Raw genomic sequence first — 18,284 nt, 5'->3', positions numbered from 1 at the left:
CGCGCGCATCGCATCGCCCACGAGGGCTACCATCATTCTCTTCAGCTTCTCTTTCATCAGAATGCCCTGCGACAGAAATATCCTGCGACTGATGACGCGATCGATACCGAGTTCCTTTGGTGGCTTGATTAACGCTATACAATCCGGCAGGCGCAGGATATTCTTCCAGGAAGGTCAGCTTGAATCCATCAACGTCACAGTCCGTTTCACGAATTACTTTCATAGCGATCAGTCGAGTCACGCCAGGAATTTGGAAACCAATGCACGATATTACCAGACACGAATCCTCCGGAGATTCCGTTTCGCATCGCATTTGGTTTCCAAGATCTTCGGCGCGAGAAGACACGCGTTCCTTCCACCCACCCTCTTCTCATTTCACGCGAATCCGCGACAGAAGTCTGACAATGAAAAGCAAAGAAAAAACCAAAGAAAAACCGTTCTCCGCGCTTCGTAGCATCCGTTATCCTGGCAAGTGAGCAGAGACGGTCAGAAGATCATTGGCCACATGGTGTTGCGAAAGCAGCCCGGAAGCGGCTCCGCAAGCAGTAGTAGCATACTGGGGCTGAAAGTGGTCGGCGGCAAATTGTTGGAGGATGGCTCTATGGGCGCCGTCATCGAGAAGGTCAAGAAGGGTAGCACGGCTGACATAGAAGGTCAACTGAGACCCGGTAAGAACGATAAATTTAACCTCGGTGCCCTAGAATCTTGTGCCTCCAAAAGCTTTCCTCCTTCCTAGCTTCGACCAACTGTTTCATCGACTCTGTGATTCGTAGAGTATTTCAGAGAAGGACAAAGCGATTCTATATGCATTTTCTGAAAAGAGCTTTGGCACTGTTATTTAATATGTTATTTTGAGCGACAATTCGAACCAAAAGCTTATAGAGAACGATTTAATTTTTCAGTTATACGTTCATTATATCATATTCATTTACTTCGCAAACTCTAAATTACTGGTAGTGCAAATATAGCGAGAAGTGACCATCCTTATCCATAATATGCGAACTATCTCTAGTTCAGGCGGAATTTATCGACGATTAAAGAAGTTACGTAAACGCAAAGTGCTTTAACGTCTCCTCAAACCGAAAGAGCCTTCGTCGGTTCGATCCAACCCGCCACAAACGCAGTTTCATCACCTGAAGCTAGAATCACCGTGTCAGGACTTTTCCTCCACAAAAGCTCCAAATACCATCCCCTTGCATATCCCGATCCATTGGGAAACCTCGGTAACATTTCCAGCGAGGGGCTCACTGTCCGAAGTAAATAAATCCCCCGTTGTCCATCCCCCCTCCCCCCCGGTCCCGGAGGCGATCCAATAGGAGAACAGACCGGACATTCAACGATTTCAGGTGACGAGGTGATCAAGTGGAACGGCAGGTCCCTCCAGGGCAAAAGCTTCCGTGAAGTTTACGACATCATCGCCGAGTCGAGACAGGAGCCTCAAGTGGAGCTGGTAGTTTCGCGGAATCTATCGTCGACGACGGGTCCGGTGACGATGCCTGCGGGGCTGACACCTACAGCGCCGATGCCGTCAAGGAAGATCGCCGCGCAGATCCAATGGAGACAAAAGCACCCGGAGACGATATCCGGGCCACAGCAACCGCATCACAAAGGTGACTATGTGCTTCAAGCTTCATTCGTTCCCTTCCTTCTTCTTCTTCTTCTTCGTCTATTTCTTCTTCGACTGTGTTTCTTTTCTTTCCTCCTACCTCGTTGGACACACGCTCTCAGGATCTGTTCTCAGGCCGTTCTCTTTTCTTCTTTGCCTCCCTTCTTATCTGGCCCGAATACATATACATGTCTCGTAGAGTATACTGTATACACACACGGTCGCTGACAGATGTTTTTAAAAAGCAGAAAAAAAATGATGATAGCATTTAAAACGCCCCCGGAGCATAACGCGCGTTTAGACGACAAGGTAGAGAAGGTAGACTGTGTATCAAGGAGTAGCTCAGACAGCTACTCGATAGATCACACTTAGGATGTGTTATGGGAGTTTGCGAACGAGTAGTGGTTTGAGAGAGAGAACTTGTACCTCGTTCCACGACGAGTACTCGGTCTCCCGTTATTGTACGAGGTGCTTGTTGAACGATAAAAGATATCAATTTATCCACGATGATCATTACCATTGAATCAATGATGCACACGATGTATAGTTTTACGATGTTGGAATATTAATAAAGTCGGAGAAGTGGTAGATTTGTTACGTAGATCGTTCAGCAAGTCTACTTTTAGTAGTATATTGTGTAGTATAGAGAGTTCTAGAGCTAACTTAGCAAGATACAATTTGCCGTATTTCTCCAGATCGTTGAAATTTTAAGAGAATTTGCAAAAGTCGATAAACCAATCGATACGAGAGCATACGAGAAAATATCGGGTCCCTACCTAAGTCATACCATAGACATAAGTACAGTTAAGCGTATTAAAAACGACGCTATATTGTCACAGATTATATGATTTTTCGTATTCCAGGTCTTAAGAAATGTATTCTATGGGGTAGGCCTCAAAATTTCTTAAATTTCTCGATCCCAAATAATCGGTGTCTTCCCCCTCATCCGTGTTTGTGGTTCTGTATTTCACTCCCTTTGAATCTTTCTGTTTCTTTCTTTCTTGATTCGATAATCTTAGGAAGATTCACTGGGAAATGGTGAAACGAAAGGGTTTTACCATTCTCACCGTAAAGTAGAACAAAAAAAGCAACGATTATCGAGTGCACAGGTATCGAGATCGATGCTTAACGAGAACCATTACGACTGTTATATCGCTTTCTGTATACCATCGATGTTATCGTAGAACGTAGAGAGTAGTGCCAATGCACCCCTTGCTAACACCGCCGTTTTTACGATACATAGTTTTATGGGAGCAACAACTTGAAACAAGTGAATCTTTTGTGTCTTTCTTTTCTTTTTTTGTATCTCTACCCCTCGTTGACCACGAAGGACCATACATTTAAATCCTTCTGTATATAATGCGCCATTCTACGATTTACCCATTTTATAGACTCTTCGTAAAGCTGCACCGTTTTACGATTCGCGATTTACGATGCAAAAGGTTTATAGAAATGAAGAAAGAAACGCAGGCGTTTATTAGCGTTTCGCTTGTGTGACGATATCAATCATCGTGTTTCCGAGATGAATAACACGATTATTAAATTAATGCGTTTTAATCATTCTTTGTCTGTGTAATGTAAAAACGATTGTTTGAATAATTGTTATTGTGAAGCAGTGTTATTTTATAAACCGACGATAGCTAGACGTCTTCAGGAAGAGAACGTACGGAAGAGAACGCAACACTGCCGACGTGTATGCACCTTCCATGCTGCATCGCGGGGCTGCGTATAAACGCATCCGCGAACCATTTTACTGCATCTACCGCTAATCCGCCGGCTGCGTTCGATGCATCTACACAAGGATGCGTTATTTTCGCTATCGGCAGCTCGAGAGAGTATCCTGCACGTGAATTGTGATATCTCCCGAGGAATGGATGTATCTGCCCGCAAATTGCATTACACCCTGCTGATGGAAGGGAAGTTACGGGTTTTCGGCGAATCTTACAGTGATTCGATGGTTAACGCGGTTGCAACCATTCTAAACGTAACCTCCCAGAGTAATCTGTGAATTTCCACGGAATTAAATTTCCCAATTCACAGGATGCGATCACTAGACGATGTATGCACGCACGAACTACCGTCGAATCTCTGTAACCCAGTATAATCTACCCGTTTCCCCTAACCAAGAATAATCCAAATTCGTGGTCGCAAAACGTTTTCCATAGTATAACAATTTATCGAACATCTCGCCGTAAGTTCCTCGAATTTCTTGCATTTGCCCGAAACTCGAACGTCACTCAATATTCCCCGGCTACCTCCGCCTGTATTCCAAGATTCGGTGTCCTAGTAAAAGATCGTCGAACCCACGTCCCCGTTCGCCCCAACGTTTTACGAGTTCGTTCGCGAATTTTGCGTACACCTTTCGTACACCGCGATACGAAGCATCCAACTAGCTGCACACGATGCCATCTTCCCTCTTTTTTCCCTTTTTTCTAGCCATTCGCAAATGTTCGTATCACATACGATATATACCTACACTGTTTTATATATGTATATATATATCGTATATTACATAAATAGACCCCTTTAAACACACCACGTAGCCCAAATTCCACCGTTCGAAGTTCTACCAGGTGTACGAAGAAGATCTAAAGTCTAGTCGGCACTGAACAATCACTTGCAGAGTTATACGACGCGAGGCGCGAGAAACCTTCGGTTTTAGTGACCTCGCCGGGCTCGCCGGATCTTCACGCTCAAGGACGCGCCAGGCACCTCCGACACACTTCCGGCAATGCAAACGTCGGAGGTAATCTTCAGGTGAAGCTGAGCTTCGATTCCGTGGCGCTACGGTTGATCGTCACGTTGATCTGTGCGGCTGGGCTCACGCCCAGGAGCAACGGCCAACCCAGAAATCCCTACGCCAAGATCTTCCTGCTTCCGGACAAGAGGTGAGTGAGCTCGATTGGCCCAGAAACTAAGTACGCCTCTACGTATGCTGTATTTTGTCTTGCAGCGACTTGTTTCTTCTTAAATAATTCTATTCCTCCTATCCTACGTTACGAACGAGCGATATTTTATAAGAAAAAACGTTATGTTCCGACGCTGGAACGAGTTTCTTCGTTTTCTCCGAGAGATTCTCGACGGAGAACGTGTTTCATTTTTCTCGTTGAATGTCGATAAACGGACGGTGTATAGATTTTTATGGGCCACGAGCGTGCGTTTCAAATCACCGGCGGAAACTTCCATCCCTTTCGTAGAGTAGAATGCAAAAAGAATCGAGCGCACGATGCTCGATGGCGCCGGGCAAAGATTTCGCGAGGGCGTTTATGCACGTCGGGGACAACAGTGCGATCATGTCGAAGTCGAAACTGTCCTGCTTTCGAGATAAATCATTTCCTAAAGAAGCGTTCGCGAGCCAAAAGATAGCCGTTGAACTTGGCCGGGCTGCCAAACGATCTCGCTGCTACACCAGGGTTCCCCAACCACTGTTTCGTTTCCCTCCCTCGAAGTGGCGTTGTCTTGTTAATGCTCGACATCGATCGTCTGGTATCGCCCCATTTGCGCGTCGATTCTACGACCGTATCAAGGACGTGTTCTATCATTCACCCTTCTATCTAATTCGTGTCCCGATGCAGCGAAAAGTCGAAGAGACGAACGAAGACGTTGGCGAACACGAACGATCCAAAGTGGAACCAGACGTTCATCTACGACGGAATCAGGAGGCCAGAGCTGAGGAAAAGGGCGTTGGAAGTAACCGTGTGGGACTACGGGAAGTACGACACGAACGATTTTCTCGGCGAAGCGATACTGGAACTGGCGACAGCTCATCTCGACGAGGAGCCCGAGTGGCATCCGCTGACCGGCCACGGGGAACACCGACATATTGGGTATGTGAATCAGCTCGGTAGACCTTAGGATGTTTCACTTCTTCATGCCTCTGAGATGAGACGCAATCGCTACAACGCATTCGTTCGCTTGTTGCAATGAGAGACTAGGAGAGATATCTTAGAGATTGGTGACTGACGAATACTCTTTGCGCTTCTTAGTCGCTGAATGCAAACAAAAAGTAAACCGAGTCTTCTAGAAAGCTTGTGAGAAGGGCTAGGCCTCTGTAGGCGTGCAGCTATTTTTCCCGAGTATTTAGGCTGAGGGAGAAGGAATCCGTCGACGGTCACGTGCGTTAACCCTTTTCTATATCACGTACGATCGCGGTGTATATACGGGCAACGTTTAATTCCCGTAGAATCCACGGAAAGATGATAAAGAAAAAGAAAAAAGAAAAAAAACGAATGAAAAGACGTTGAATAATACGATGCAGCGAAAAGAGCAAGTATTTTCCGAATGACGTCGCGTCGTTCAGCGAATCCGTTCGGCTGATTCTTTTTCACCTAGCGCTAGCGAGAAGAGCGTAGCGTGAGATCTAAATTTCGCGTTGCACAGATACTATCAGGAGCCCGATGACATGGTGATAACTCCGGTGGACTGCCATCTCAGTCCACCGTCGACGACGTCGCGGCTGAGCGACTCTGACACTTCCGAATGCGATATCACGGACTGTGACGTCTCCAGGGAGCAAAGGAGAACAGCTGACGGTGCCAGTATAAGCAGTATCGGCAGTTCCTCCAGGTAAGAGCATCCTTCGAAAATCTCTCTACGTCGCGTCCCGAGAACTCTTCCACCAAACCGCCCCGAAACGATATACAATATAATATAAAACCGGGGGAGAGAGAAGAGCCCGTGCTATTTTCACGGCCGACGCGGCGCAAAAACCTTCTTCCACGACCGCACACCGGCCGGGATAACCGAGAACAGGGACCCGAGTCGAAAGTTGAAAACGTTTTGTAACGAGAAATAATTGTCAACGTCGTCTATCCATCGTCGATCCATCGTGGGAGTATACGCGGATCCACGTAAACACCGTCGATAGTAAGATGCAGATAGAATTAACGCTATGAGCAAGAAGTTTGAGACCGCCTCCTTCTCGTTTTCCTTTCTTTTTGTTTTCCCTAAAGACAGTACGCGTTTAGTTGCATTTACGCGTAGATATTGTTCTTTTATTTGCATGTAGACACATAGTGCGCTTTGGTAATCGTTTTCTCTTTATTTTTTTTTTTTTTTTTGTAGCACCCTCGGTTCGTCAGTCCAGTGTATTTATTTGAGAAGAAACATTGTAAAAATGAGCCGATTCTTTTTACAGCGAGATGTTAACTTCTATATCAACGTTATTTTCTTTCTTTCGTTAAAGAAAGAAAAGGAAAGAAAAATATATAGATGGTTCGAGCTACGCAAGAAATGACGACGAAAACGTGAACGATCCATGGGGTGGTTTCAAACTCGTGTTCGATAGTGTGCCTCGCGTTGGCCGCGAGCTGAAGAGGAGACCACGAGATTAATGCGCGTCGGTTCCCGTTAATCGATCCACGGACCATCTTGAACGGGCGACGAAGAATTTGTCGAGAAGCGGAGAGAGAGAGAGAGAGAGAGAGAGAGGGCTGTGTCGTGCAAGGTCCCACGTGGCTGAACCAGTGCAGTTCATCAGGAATTAATGATACTTAACGGGAGTAGCGTGCCGATGTCCTTGGCCAACAGAAATCGCGTTACTAATCTGTTCCTATTCCCGGCTTAAGATCTCGTTTACAGGTCCCGTAACCGACACCGTAACTGTCGGCATAATGGTTATTCCCTCGGTAGCGTGCGACTTGGTCTTAATCGTCAATAAGACGAGCCGACGCCGCTACTCGAGATTAGCCGCAATTCGAACGTTCCTTCCATGCATCGTTGCTCTTTCTTGCATGGTTGCACCTCTTCCGGTTCATTGAGGAGACACACGGGTCAGGCGTGCGTAAGGGATGGTCCAGGATCGATCGTGCGCAATTCCTGTTATTTCGGACGATATCGTGTTTACACACTGATAAATATTTCATCGATTATTGATATATCGATTCTTCGTTATTCCAATCAAATTCTGTAATTTATCCATAGTTCGACTTTTGGAAAACTTGTGCATGAACTATACTCGTGTTAGAGGGTGTGAATAACGGAGTCTTGAGAGGAGCAGGGTGTTTACGCGACTTAGATGCTCCAAGTCGGCGGAGGCCGATCTCACCAGGTGAATCTCCGGATGATTGAAAGAGGAGCATTTTTATCTGTTGTGCTTGCGGAAGGCGGCGTCGCCGTGACGTAAAGGCGACGACCACAACGACGAAAGGGAGACAGAGACAGAGACAATGCGGCGGGGGTGAGAGGTGTGTGAATAAAGGTGTAGGTGGGAGGGGGAGGGTTGTGGGAACGAGAAAGAGAATTAGAGAAAGAGAGAGGAGAGAGGCCGTGAGCCAAGTTATAAAACTGGGCAACAAGCCAATTGACATGCCAGTTGGCCTGCAACCACCGCTGGCTGCGGAAGCCAGCCCCTGAGCCTCGTATCCATATTAATATTCCAACGATGACGTCCGATCGTTATTTGTGAGTGCAAAGTGCTTTCTCTCGAATATCTCGGTTCTTTATTTTTCTCCGAGGAAACGAGAAAAAAAGAAAGAAATACGGACTATCGACAAAGTGGCGGAGTTGAAACCGACAGGGGGTGAAAAACGGAAGGGTGAGCAAACTAGGAGAAAAAAGGGTAAAACAAAGAGGATACGAAACGAAGCCCACGGCTACGGACGGTGGTAAACGGCATGCCTAAACAAATCCACTTTGAACCAGACGCTTAATAAAGTTTTTTGTCGTTTGCACAGAGGGCACGGCCCGCAATTCGTTCAATTTCCTCTGAATTTCGTGGCCACCGGTATCTTTCGAATCCAGTGACTCGCGAGGGTATAGGTCAGGGCCTCTGACGAGTTAATCGACTTCCTTTTAAACTCGCCAGGATCCGTGACTAGCTTCGAATTTGCTGATTTACACCCGCAAAGACTGGACCATCTACCCTTTTATCCGAGTGTTTGTTTCTTCTACGGGGAAATTCAGTGTTTCGACGTGTGTAACGGTGACGAAGTAACGAATGCATGTGACGCGGAAGTAAAGGCAACATCGAGTGTGCGCTAATTATCGTATAGCGTTGTTTGAATTACTCGTGGCCCTAATTCGAAGACCGCTCAAAGAACCGTTGAAGATCGAAGAGCCACGAGGTTACCACTCGTCCGTGCCGTTGCAAGGAGGAAATATCGAAGAAGGAAGGAATCTGTGTGCCTCGCAACTCGCTGCCGCTTTGTCCCTCGTCCGTTTGTGTCTCTCGGTTACCATTCCCGGTTCTAATTGGTCGAACCTTTGTAAATTTATTCCACGGATGATGCTTGGAATTCTCGAGCCACGTTCCCTCGAGAGCATTCTCTGGTTCTCGTAGAGGAGTAATGCGATTGCCATGCCGGCAGGAAACTCCGCCTGCATGCTCGTTCGTTTTCGTTTGTAATCAATCGCCTTATCTGGTCCGACCCTCTTCGATTCGAGGGTGTTCGGATAATAATATCCGTAAGTTTGCCGGGGACTCGTTGAAAATTGCACGACACAGCGTCGAAAGCCCACGAAGGAAAAGTTGCCGGATCTTCCTCGTCGAAAATTTCGCGGCCGGTTTGTTCAATTTTTCATCGAGCATGCACGTCGCTTCCGCGGCCACCTCGAGGTCGCTACGTCGAGGAATCTGTAGAAACGAATCGGAACGGCGTGCATGCTTCGTTAATCCACGCTGGCCTCAATCTGCGAGTCGCTGACCAATTTTTTCTCCCCTCTTCTTCTCCCTATCCGTTTCATCCCCATTGAGTGGCGATGATACGGCGAGATACGGTCGAGGCGAGCCCGCAGAAAGACACGCGCGCGGCGAATAATTGATACATCCGGCGACATCCGAGGGAGCCGATCGTACGGTGTGCAGATATTTAATAACCTTCAATATCACCTAATAGGATTATCCGAAGGGGTTTCACTGGTTACATTAATAAATCCATCGTCGGTCGAGTCGGCGGCCGCGACGTGTCGTACAGTCAGATTACTCTCTTTTCTTTCACCGCTACGTTCTTTCAGCCCGTTTTCGAGGGCACGGTGTAGATATTCTTTATCTTTTTTTTTCTTGTTCAATCGATAATCGAGGAACGTCTATAGTATCCAGTATCGCGTTAACGATGATTCTTCTAACGAGAAACAAAACATTCTAACGAGCTGTAATTTCTCGCGTTGGCGCTAGCCATCCCGTCTATTGATTTTCTTTGTTATTTATCTGTTCTGTTGTTTATTTTTTAGGTTTCATAATATGCCGTCAAATTATAAGCGGTACGGCCATTCAAACTTATATTTCCTCCTCTCTCTCACGAATCACGCAGTCACACACGTTCTTGCATCCTCACCGCTAAGTTAAATAGCGTTCCGAGTGTAGATCAATTATTAACGAACGTGATCGAATATAAGATATTCGCATATGTAGAAACCAACGAACGCAAACTGACGCGATCTCTCGACTCTAGCTGTCGAGCTAGATCGATGAAAACCAACGTAAAGAAATAACAAAAGCAACGTAGCACGATGAGTGCTACGTCAAAGAGATCGCGGCGTTTGTCAGACGTATATTTCCACGTTTCCTCGAAAGAGGCGACTAACGACGCCGTAGTTTCGCGTCATTATCGACGAGAAACGACGGAGATCTAGAAATCCTCCCGGTAACCGTTCACTCTGGACGCACTCACGATGTAAAGTCACTCGAACGTGTCCGTGTGCACCAATGGCAACAGGAGGGTCCGTCTGAGAAATCGCTCGATCGTTCTAATTCGTCTTTCCCGTGATAAGCTGCCTTTATTTCTTTGTCTTGAAACGTCTCTCGTTACGTCCAACGTTGTACCGAAATAATATTCGAGCTCTATCAACCTAGCGGAAATTCACGTGGGGATACGCTCGTTAAAACGACTATAACTGATCTTCCAAACATATTCGAGGTCTTTCGCGTGTCGAGCTTCTATGCAAGAGACCAGACGCAGGTCGACTTTCGGTAATAGTCGCCGGAGGCTGCTTCCATCCACCCACTTGATGTTCCTGTGTTTGCACGCGGATCGTTCTCTCAGTCGCATGTGCACCGATCGAATGAACTTTATTCGATAGACGAAAGGAATGAAAGAGTTTAGCACGTCGGCATTTAACACGTCGGCGTGCTGTAGATACGCTCGACGAGAAACCGTGTGTATGGTTCGTTTTTCGTCGAACAGCACACGAAACGATTAGACTATATACGAATGAAAAATGAAAGTTAAGAAGAAAGAAAAGCGCAAGAACAAGTAGTTGCGCGCAGAGATTCAGCAGGTCACCGATCATGTAGGCACACGTAGGCGTCATCGTGTCATCGCTTCTTGCATCTGTCCCACGTTTTACGAGACTTAGATTGCGCGAAAGGACATGGCTTTTAGTAACGCTTAGTGCAACGCGATGCATCGGCCGGGGTGGCTCCATTCCCCTGTTCTTTTTATTTGTCCTCTCTCCGGCAAGCTTTACGTCGCGTCAGTGGATATTTGTTGGGCAACGTCCAGTTCGCCGGGGACGTTTCGCGATGCTTATTGGTGTGCCCGTTGCCAGGAACCGGGACGATGACTGTCAGTGGCACCGTTCTCGAAGCGATTCGCGCGCGATCAATCTCCCGGCTACGGTTTTGTACGCATTTGGCTCCGTTGATCAGTCGCGGAACCATTGTTTACAGCAGCCAGGCCAGCCTTTCTTTACCAAGTAGCTTCTTGGCAACCGAATCTGTCCTTCCATTTCGTCGAGGACACCACGGAGAAAACCGTCCAATCTGTGTCCGGCTTTTATTGGCAAATAACTCGTAAGAGATTAGCTTTCGCGCGTGGATCGCGACGTTGTGTATTTGCACTTTGTAGATCGACCGGTTTGTGACCAGTTCTCCGTCCGCAAAATGAGGTAATGAATATTAACTCGAAAGTATAATAATCCTTTCCGGTGATACATTGGTGAACGGATAAAACAATGAAACTTATCGAGAAACGCGAGCCTCCGAAGTAACGCTTGTTGTTCGTAAATTCGTAACTCTTAGTTCTCCAGTTAGCCAGACGCGACGACGAAAGACGCAACGCTGATTGTTTCAAGGTTGAATAATTAGAGCGACTGTCCGTATAGTCCGCATATTTGACAGACCATCGTAGGACGTGCAAATATTTAAAAGGAACGAGCTTCTGACGAATTTTAACTATGGATCACAAGATTGCTTTTAATCTACGAGATATCGGGAAAACAATCTTTTTGTGTCCATTTATTATTTCTGCCACGTAGTAGAGTAACCTTGCATTCTGTGTTTTGGTCTGCCGCTTAATCGAGTTCGTTTCGTGCGTGTGTCAGGGGTCGGCAGAAAGACCACGGCACGGTGCAACGCGCAGCGTAGAGAATGCATATTTGATAAAGCATCGCCAATGAGAACCAGCCTGGCCGCATGCACTCTGTAATCTAGCGCGAGATCACAGCACTCGCCTTTCCCCTACGTCCATAATTTAACGTAATCTAAGCGTGACAAGACGATCACTAATTGGCGAAAAAATGAACGCATGCCGGAGCAGCCACTATTCTAGTCCCCCGCCGGAAAGGGAGCTGTGCATCGACGGGGAGCATCGAAGTCGAAGGGACATGTCGCCGCAGGGGCGTAAACGGGCCGCCATCATGATACGGGATCAGCCAGCGTCTATTTCTGGTTACCAGACCTATCGCAAGGTGAGTCCCGCTGCGTCATTTCCACCGATTTTCACCGAATACCTCGACGTTCTTTTTCTGTGAATTTAACGATCGTTCGACGAACGCGTAGTTTACGTACTCGTTGTAGATTGTCGGATGTAGATTTCGCCACTCATCGTTTCTGAAAAATCGCACTGAATCTTACAACTATGATAATAAGCGGAAGCCGCGAGCGAAGAACGTGACAAGTAATCGGCAACTAACAACAACGAGAATCAAACAAAATCAAGTGACTTTTTAAAACTTGCTGTAAATTCATAATTAACTTTTCAATATACGGAACCGTTTTTCCCTTCTAACAGACACGATTTAAATATTGGAGCCACATTCGTATTTCTGTAAATCGTTCAATTATAAAATCGTAAAAGAAAAAATGCACAATCCACGACCTGTAACTTACTAATTTGCTACTATTATTAATTTGTAACTGATCGTAGTATGTATAGACTTAAATACACCTATTCTATCCGACACTTTCGTGGTTCGCGTGCGGCATTATCGATTCGTTTTCGCCTGCGGAACACCTGGACGGCGTAGTTAAATATCTGTAATCCCCAGGACGATATTCATCGAGGAATGATGGGCCACAGGTCGCATAGTGCAGCACCTATGGACTCGCCGAGCCTTCGGTATCGCGGAAGGTCTCAAAGTCCCACCGGTCATCGCTCTCTGTCTCCGCCGGAACATAGATCCATGCTTTACTCGCACGGCTACGTTCCACCCAGGTATGTTGTATGAGTTATCGACGCGAGCCACAAACGAAACCGTGATAGAACAGAAAACGAGAACGTTTCGCTTTACGCATTCCAGATTCAGCTCGAGGTCAGCGACAGCCACTCCCACCGGAAGTCCGAAGAAGAGACAATTGCCTCTGATTCCGACGGCTCTGAAGGAAAGGGCTGTTCAGGATCCCGAGGAACGGGCGAGATTTATGAGACACCGCAATAGGCAGGTGCATACCACGTACAGGAGTACGGGTACGGGAGGTGAGCTCACTTTTCCCATTTTGTTCGCCGGGTTATTAATTTCAAAGTTTTCGAATACCTCGTGATACGAGAACAGTAATGAAACCTCGTGAAAATCCGCGTTCCTAATTGACCTTGTTTCGGTAATTTTTGGCTAGCGTGAATACGCCAGGATGAACTTTGTAATAGGATGTTATTAGAGGGTGGACGTTTGACGTGTAAAATTGACCGTAGTTTTGAAACAGTTTGATAGCAACTATTTTTATTTTCGATTATATTAGAATTTATCTGTGAAGAGGATCGGTATAGGAGTCGTAGGTTGTTGGATATATATTTTAGAATTTACAGCTGGCGAAGTACGTGTATTTCCAATGGGAATAACGTTGATTTTTCAGGTTGGGAAAAACACTATAGCGGACTGTCGGATTCGGATCTGCTCTCGATAGATCAGGATCCGTTATCTTTGCCGCACAGTCACCCTTATCGAATGCACAGACCGCGAAGGGGAAATTTAAGTCCTGACAAAGACGTACTTGGTGATCTTGGTGACTCCGATATGGAGAGTATAGCCTCCGTGACGAGCAGTGCCTTCAGTACGCAATCGGAACGACCACGTGGCTCTAGAGGACTAATGTGAGTATAGCTCAATGTCTATTGTATTTTAATTTTCGAGTCGATGACCTTGCATTTCAAAGTCAGTGTACAAAGCAAGACAAGTTCCATAGAGAAGAAAGTATCCCTTTAGAGGAGACAGCCATCCACTGTACCATTTTTACGTGACATTCGGGTAAATCGCGTTCCTTTCCCTCTATTTTTCCCCTCTTTTCTCGTTTTTTCCCCTTCGGCTCTCGTATTTCTTTCTCCCTTTTTCCTTCCTACTAATCTCATCTCATAGTCCATTCATTCAGAATAGCGTAATCCCGTTTTCTCCTCCAAGTAAATTATCGTTATGCTCGTCGATAGACCATGTACACCGCGCACAGAATGGAACATTTGATGGCTTACCTTCTCATCGACGATAATCCCTGAATTAAATGGACATTGCCGAATGAAACGACACCCCGTAGTTGCACTATCTCATTTCCCCCCGCCTGCTTGATAGGTTTCCCAAAAATCCTGCCGCGCTCTCTTCGAGGAATTCTACTACTTTAGTTGGCTAGACTGCACCTCCTATGCACTGTGTCAATGTCCATTTAATATTGTCCCATTCTAATAAAGCAGGGATTAGTGCGTGGCGTTGGTCGAACGGCTAGGTCTACCTACGTTGAAACACGTCACAATTACATATATGTATGTATGTTGTGTGTATAATCACGAAGAGACTAATCAATCGTCGCACGTCCTACAGACAACCTGCATTTATATATATTTGTTCGGCGAGTGACAAATGCAACAAAATTCTCGGCTCAAATTCTCTCTTTCGGTACCTATCGCATTGCAACAAAAGCTATGTTGTGTATAAAAAAAGAAAAGAAAAATAAAACCATTTTGGGAAAAAACCCCGGCGAAAACGGAACCAAAAAGATAGCAGATATTTTAAGAAAAAGAAGGAAGAAGAGAAACGCGTTCGATCGATCGCGAACGTGCGAGTAGAGTCTTTTTTTTTCTTTGATTAAAAAAAAATGAAGAATGGGCTCAAAAAAGAAATCGTTAATGTAACCGCAGAAGCGCTAAAACTCTATATGAAAAACATTGTTTGCAGACCGACAGTTAAAAACGTTTTAATACCCGGTGTCATATCCCCTATGCCCCTGCCCCCTAGGCGCAATAGGCGCAGGCACAGACTTAGGGTACCCTGCAGCGAATGTCACTGTCCGAACAACAATCCCACCAAGCCCAGGAGCAACAACCCCAGCAAGCACAATCCCACCCCGCATCCCCTCGTACGGAGCAAGTCCGCAGTGGTGCGCTCGTTGTACAGAAAGATGCGTACGCCGTTCACGAGGTCGCAGACCGTCGACGAGAACATGCTGAGATATTACAGCCCGGAGACCAGCGAGTACAGCGTCTCCGAGGGGTACTTGCTCAAGCCAGAGGAGCTAACCGGTAGCTCTAAGAATCGTATACCGGAGATATACGTGGAAGATTGCCTTCAGGTCGACTTCAACGATCGCCTCATCGAGAAGTTTCGCGACAGATACTCGTCGCCCTATCAAGTGGACTCCGGTATGCGTAGACGGTCGCGTAGCTGGCAAGATCGTACTGGCAGAACCGCGAAATCTAGGCACCACTTGTTCTCGAGAGGCTTGCACGACTTAACGGACGATCACGGCATTAGGAACCTAGACGTTAGCTTACGGCCGCGTAGATCGTTTTTATTCTCGAAGGCTAGGAGCTTCGACTACGACGTGCTGCACGATACCTACGCTGATCGTTACGGTTTCGGACTAGGCACGGGCATGCTCTCGCGTAGAGCCAAGAGTTTCGAGTATGACACTATATCAAGCAACATATTCAGCGACGACAGCCTGAGAACCGCCCGTCGTAAATTGAAGAAGAACATGGCTATTAACGATGCCGGTTACGGCGACAAGATACCGGCTCTGGGTGATCAGAGTAAATCGTACTTCGACTCGAACAGCGACGACAAGATGCCTAAGATTCTGCTCAATCGAGAGAAGAATTACGATTACATGCTGAAACAGGATCACAAACCATTCTATGGATACGATTCTGAATTTAGTTGCGGCGAGACGGAGATTTATATGCCGCGCTTCGACAAACAGAATATAGATATGGACCTTGCCGGTAAAGGTTACCACTCGTACGATCTGTCGGAGGAAAATTCCTTCAGCAGCGACGATCAAATAGGTCTGCGGAATGTCCTTGGCCGTGAAGATCCCACCAAAAGGAAATACAGAGACTCGACGTTCCAGGAGCACGATTCCGCGTTCGGTCTAGACATATCCAAGAAACGAACGAAGAATCTCGACAGCGATATCTGCGACCCGGCTAACGAGCACATTTACTGCAGCATCGACGAGGCGCTGTCATCCGCGGAGAAATACGGCCCGGACAGGGACATTACTTGTTCTTCGATGCACGCTGCCTCGGATTTAGAACACTACGACAATCAGAGAACTAGCGGTCGTTCTCGAAGAAGAAGGAAAAGCAGCGAATCGTATCTGGAGAACGGATACGATGGTTACAACTGGGATATCGAATACGACGAAGGGTTTATCGACAGAGGGAACGTCGACGAGTACGGTCACCGGTTGTACGATTACGAGGATGAAAATATTCCGAGAACCGACGCAGAAATGTACGAGGACGATTACTATAGAAGAAAAGACAGCAGTCGAAGTAGTAGACGTAAGAAAAGATCGTCGCAGTACGTTGATGCTGACTATATCGGTGATTATCGTGACTATCGTTCCGCGGAGGAGTACGATTATCAAGCGCACAGCGGCCCAGAGTGTGTTGGAGCCGACGCTTATCAAGATAATACGCTGCCACGAAGGAGAAAGAGGAGAAGTAGAAGGGGAAGCAGAGAAGTTAGTACGGGTGTCTACGAGAACTTACCGTATCGAGATACGATATCCAGCACGAGGGGCACGCTAACCATACCGAGTTTATCCGATAGCAAGCGAATGATGCTGCAACGAGCAGAATCTACGCCGATATTACGTTCCGACGAGGAACTGAGCTCGTCGGACAGAGCGGAAAGAGCCAGACGTCTGTATCGTCGCAAAAGGAACAGCAGCTGCCCCGAAGCTAGAGAGCTCCGATACTACGATCCTCCACGAAGAAAAGACGAAGAAAGAAGTACGAACTTTATTCTGGATTCGGACGAGGATTTCGGTTCGATGGAGACGGTCGTGTGCGCGGACTGTTTCCGTCAGAAAAACGTAACGGGCACGGTGGTTAGCGATGGTATTAGATCGGGCTACTACGACGGGGAACAGGTTCGCGATGGTTACGTAGACTCAAGATACGACTACGAAAACGTTCAGACTCGCGATTATCGGGAACCATACGAACTGGCTAGGTCGGGATCGCTGCGGTCGTCGTCGCAGTATCGCGGTAGGCGAAAAACTAGTTGTCCGGAGTGTCGAGAATTAGCGATGTCGTACGAATTAGGTAGGTCTGGCTCGTTCTCGCGAAAGAGCGAAGAGAGGAGACCTTCGGTAGAATCGAGACATAGGTACCGTAGACGAAATAGCAGCTGTCCGGAGCCTAGGGATCTCGAGCTACTCGAGAAGAGGCAGCAGCAACAACGTCATCAGCAAGCCCAGCAGCATCCGAGTCAACAACAGCAGCAGGGTAGTAAGAGGAACGTAGCGATCAGCGACACCCTCGAGTACTACGAGTACTCGATGGAGAGCGAGAGCCAGTGCAGCGAGAACTGCGGATTTGGCCCGTGCGATCCGCGTAGGCCTCGTAACCGAGCACCCCACCCCGGTAACGCTAATTCAAGTCTCTTTGATTCCCAAACCGCTACCTCCGACACTACTAAAAACTACCACCCACGGGCCGTCGATCACCACGAAACCTCACGAAACACGAAACTGTCGCGGCGCGACAACTTCACTGATACCGCCGTCACCTCGTCGTCGTCCCCAACGTCGTCGACTCGACGGCGTTCGCGGAAAAAAACCGCCGCCGACGATGCCTCCGCCGCCGTCAACCAACAACGTGACGACGCGCGGGATCGCCGCTCCTCCTCCATGCCCGAAAGCAGCGAGTACAGTCAGTCGGGCTCGTACGAGAAGCCGTCCAGGACCCAGCCAGGCGATAACGAGCACGACGACCATAAAAGGGGACAGTTCACCAGGAGTCTTAGTAATACCGACGCGCCACAGGACGAGAAAGTTGGTAAGTTTCTGCAATCTCTCTTTGGAATTAGATTTAGAGGCATTATTTTTTTTGTAGGAAGATTGTTTTTAGGAATTTTCATTAGGAAAATTGTAGTTTAGAAATTTAGGAAGTGATTAATACAGATATGCCCAAATTATAGTGTAAAATATTTTTCTACATAACGAGGGTTTCTCTTTATTTGAAGTCTAATCGAATGTATTTTGAATGGAAGTAATTTTTTTTATTGGACAGTCTAACGATGCTGCGAT

The 18,284-nt window shown here is 47.0% G+C and overlaps 1 protein-coding gene across 17 annotated transcripts in view; it reads left to right on the top strand.

Annotated features, from left to right (window-relative positions):
- The window catches only part of LOC126866319 (regulating synaptic membrane exocytosis protein 2), a 69,239-nt gene that overhangs the window by 37,712 nt on the left and 13,243 nt on the right, over positions 1 to 18,284 (top strand). For 10 of the 17 annotated variants that reach the window (XM_050619734.1, XM_050619737.1, XM_050619731.1 and 7 more), the window contains 12 exons: positions 455 to 668; positions 1,347 to 1,610; positions 2,446 to 2,493; positions 4,230 to 4,494; positions 5,182 to 5,433; positions 5,987 to 6,172; positions 9,776 to 9,805; positions 12,082 to 12,232; positions 12,812 to 12,978; positions 13,064 to 13,239; positions 13,614 to 13,851; positions 14,921 to 18,033. In XM_050619734.1, coding sequence (XP_050475691.1) covers positions 455 to 668; positions 1,347 to 1,610; positions 2,446 to 2,493; positions 4,230 to 4,494; positions 5,182 to 5,433; positions 5,987 to 6,172; positions 9,776 to 9,805; positions 12,082 to 12,232; positions 12,812 to 12,978; positions 13,064 to 13,239; positions 13,614 to 13,851; positions 14,921 to 18,033 — 5,104 coding nt within the window. The remainder of the gene's footprint in view (positions 1 to 454; positions 669 to 1,346; positions 1,611 to 2,445; positions 2,494 to 4,229; positions 4,495 to 5,181; positions 5,434 to 5,986; positions 6,173 to 9,775; positions 9,806 to 12,081; positions 12,233 to 12,811; positions 12,979 to 13,063; positions 13,240 to 13,613; positions 13,852 to 14,920; positions 18,034 to 18,284) is intronic. The other 7 variants (XM_050619733.1, XM_050619742.1, XM_050619741.1 and 4 more) reach the window with 6 other exon arrangements.

The sequence above is a fragment of the Bombus huntii genome, chromosome 6 (genome assembly GCF_024542735.1).
Source record: "Bombus huntii isolate Logan2020A chromosome 6, iyBomHunt1.1, whole genome shotgun sequence".
NCBI lineage: Eukaryota > Metazoa > Arthropoda > Insecta > Hymenoptera > Apidae > Bombus > Bombus huntii.
This window is presented reverse-complemented; position numbering and strand designations above follow the sequence as displayed.